The sequence below is a fragment of the Octopus bimaculoides genome, chromosome 1 (genome assembly GCF_001194135.2).
Source record: "Octopus bimaculoides isolate UCB-OBI-ISO-001 chromosome 1, ASM119413v2, whole genome shotgun sequence".
NCBI lineage: Eukaryota > Metazoa > Mollusca > Cephalopoda > Octopoda > Octopodidae > Octopus > Octopus bimaculoides.
The window spans coordinates 81,904,102-81,906,847 of record NC_068981.1 but is presented as its reverse complement, the minus strand read 5'-3'; the positions used below and the strand labels follow the sequence as shown (position 1 = coordinate 81,906,847).

Genomic DNA, 2,746 nt, shown 5'->3' with positions numbered 1-2,746 from the left:
GTGTGTGTGTGTGTGTGTGTGTGTGTGTGTGTGTGTGTGTGTGTGTGTGTGTGCGTGCGTATTTGTATGATGTCATAAGGCCTCATTAGGTTTTTGAAGATATCCTCAAACAAGCGATGGCGTTTATTTCCCTGTTACTCAAACGCCAAGCATAGACACCGAGGGAGAGTTTTTCTTTATATATTTCCTACCACCAGACAAATAGTGTGCTTAACAGAAGACAGTTTCTTGATTAGCTGAACCAAGTCGTTCATCATTCATACATTATTTAAATAAAATCAGATGGAAGTTTCTGAGTGTGACATGATCATGAAAACCCTTTAAAACATTTCTTTATAGCAATCATCCAATATTCCAAAATCACTGACGCTCATCTATAAATTCCAAGTAAAAAGTGTTGGTAAACGGTGTCGATTTACAGGTGTAAGACGTATAGTACATTTCCCGAAGATACTGTCTCTTTGGAGAAATCTATGTACATCACAAACTTAGGCGATCTTTCGATACCAGTACGAAATATCGGCCTTTTCCGTAAAAAAGTGTCTTCGGCGATCTTTACCAAAGATCGGCCTTTTCCGTAAAAAGTGTTGGAGGGAAAGAGGAAAACGACGTCGTAAAAGCGAAAGAGATACAGAGAGCGCGATTTCTTTTGAAGGGTTTAGGGTTAGGGCTAGGGTTACGGTTAGGGTTTTAGGGCTAGGGTTACGGTTAGGGTTTTAGGGTTAGGGTTTGAAGAGTTTAGGGTTAGGCTTACGATTACGGTTAGGGTTTTAGGGTTAGGGTTTGGGTTAGGGAATTCCGTCCCTAACCGTAACCCTAACCCTAACCCTCAACACTAAACCTAACCCTAACCCTAAAACTAACCCCAAAACCTTAACCCTGACACTAAAACCCTAACCCTAACACCCTAGTGAAGATCGTGCGGGTGTTACGGAAAAGGCCGTTCTTTGGTAAAGATCGCCGAAGACACTTTTTACGGAAAAGGTCGATATTTCGTACTGGTATTATTTTTCCTCATCATAAAATTTCTAGGTTTCAAGCTTTTTTAGAGAAGGGAAAGAGAACTCACCCTGGTATGTATTTTGTGGGACACTGCCAGAGTCGTGAGTAATAAATATCAACGAGCGAGTAAGCGTAAGACAGGTTCATAAGGAATAACACGGACAACATATGATTGAAAACTGAACGAACCTGCCTTATTCCCTGAACTATTCTGCTAAACATTGAGTCATCCATTCTGCACCAACAGTAATATCACGACAATGATATTTGTTTTCAACAAATTTCAAAGAATATCTATATAAACAAACGTAATAGATACATTGATGTCATAAACATAAACATGACGTGTGATTGGCAACTATCTATAAGAACAAAATTTATTAATTACTATAGCTGCTATGGTTAGCTTCATATTGCATTGATCGAGTAGATTTTGCATCAAAGGCTTTCCATCCGTAACTACCCTGCTTTTCTTTTCTTTTTTTTTTAACTAATAGTAATGTTTTCCAGGCTACGTGCTTTAATGTACGCTTGTTTTTTGTTGTTTTTTTTTAAGTCTAAAATTATTTTTTGTAATATCAATCTAAAAGTAGAAATAATTTTAATAAATCAAGAATTCTTGTTGTATGGTATTTGATATACCTGTATTTGTCTATGTTGTTCAAATGCATATCACTGGCCTCTTTCTCTTAACACCATTTTGTTTAAATTATGCAAATTATCTTGTCCATTATGGGTTCTACACTTTTTGTATAAGTATAAGTCCTTTGGATTCTAGGGTTAAGGTTGGATAATTGTCATGCTGATGATGCCAATTGAGGTAGAGACACGTGTCTACGACTGTCCTCTTATCTCCAAACAATAAACATCTCTTTTTCCTTAATGGCATATCAACTTTGAAGGAGTTTTGATTTCAGAGATAATTTCCCCTTCTTATGTGGAGCTGGTCTGAATTTGCTTTTTGGTAATTATTATAGGCCTTCTGTGGAGGCGCAATGGCCCAGTGGTTAGGGCAGCGGCCTCGCGGTCATAGGATCGCGGTTTCGATTCCCAGACCGGGCGTTGTGAGTGTTTATTGAGCGAAAACACCTAAGGCTCTACGAAGCTCCGGCAGGGGATGGTGGCGAACCCTGCTGTACTCATTCACCACAACTTTCTCTCATTCTTACTTCCTGTTTCTGTTGTACCTGTAATTCAAAGGGTCAGCCTTGTCACACTGTGTCACGCTGAATATCCCCGAGAACTATGTTAAGGGTAGACGAGTCTGTGGAGTGCTCAGCCACTTGCACGTTAATTTCACGAGCAGGCTGTTCCGTTGATCGGATCAACTGGAACCCTCGACGTCGTAAGCGACGGAGTGCCAACAACAATAGGCCTTCTAGAGAAGAAGATAATTTTGATTAATCAAGAATGTCGTACGGTATTTGCTATATGAATGTGTGTCTGTGGAATTTTTACTCATTTCAGGCAACTAGACAGCGACCATGCTGCAGCACTGCCCTGAAGTATTTTGTCGAACAAATTGACTCCAGTATTTATTCTATTGGTTTCCTTGGCAAAATTGTTAAGTTATGGGGACATAAACAAAATGTCACCAGTTGTCAACTAGCAGCTGGGGTAACAAATATACACACATACATACATACATGAATACATACACACACATACCTACATACGTACATACATACATACACACATACGTACATGCATACATACACACATATATACATACGCACATATATAG

At 39.1% G+C, this 2,746-nt stretch overlaps 1 protein-coding gene across 1 annotated transcript in view; it reads right to left on the bottom strand.

Annotated features, from left to right (window-relative positions):
• The window catches only part of LOC106876346 (uncharacterized), a 32,938-nt gene extending 31,636 nt beyond the window's left edge, over positions 1-1,302 (bottom strand). The window contains exon 1 of the mRNA XM_052974409.1: positions 1,192-1,302. Within this exon, the coding sequence (XP_052830369.1) occupies positions 1,192-1,236 (45 nt within the window). The 5' untranslated portion in view covers positions 1,237-1,302. The remainder of the gene's footprint in view (positions 1-1,191) is intronic.
• Between the last annotated feature and the right edge of the window lie 1,444 nt (positions 1,303-2,746).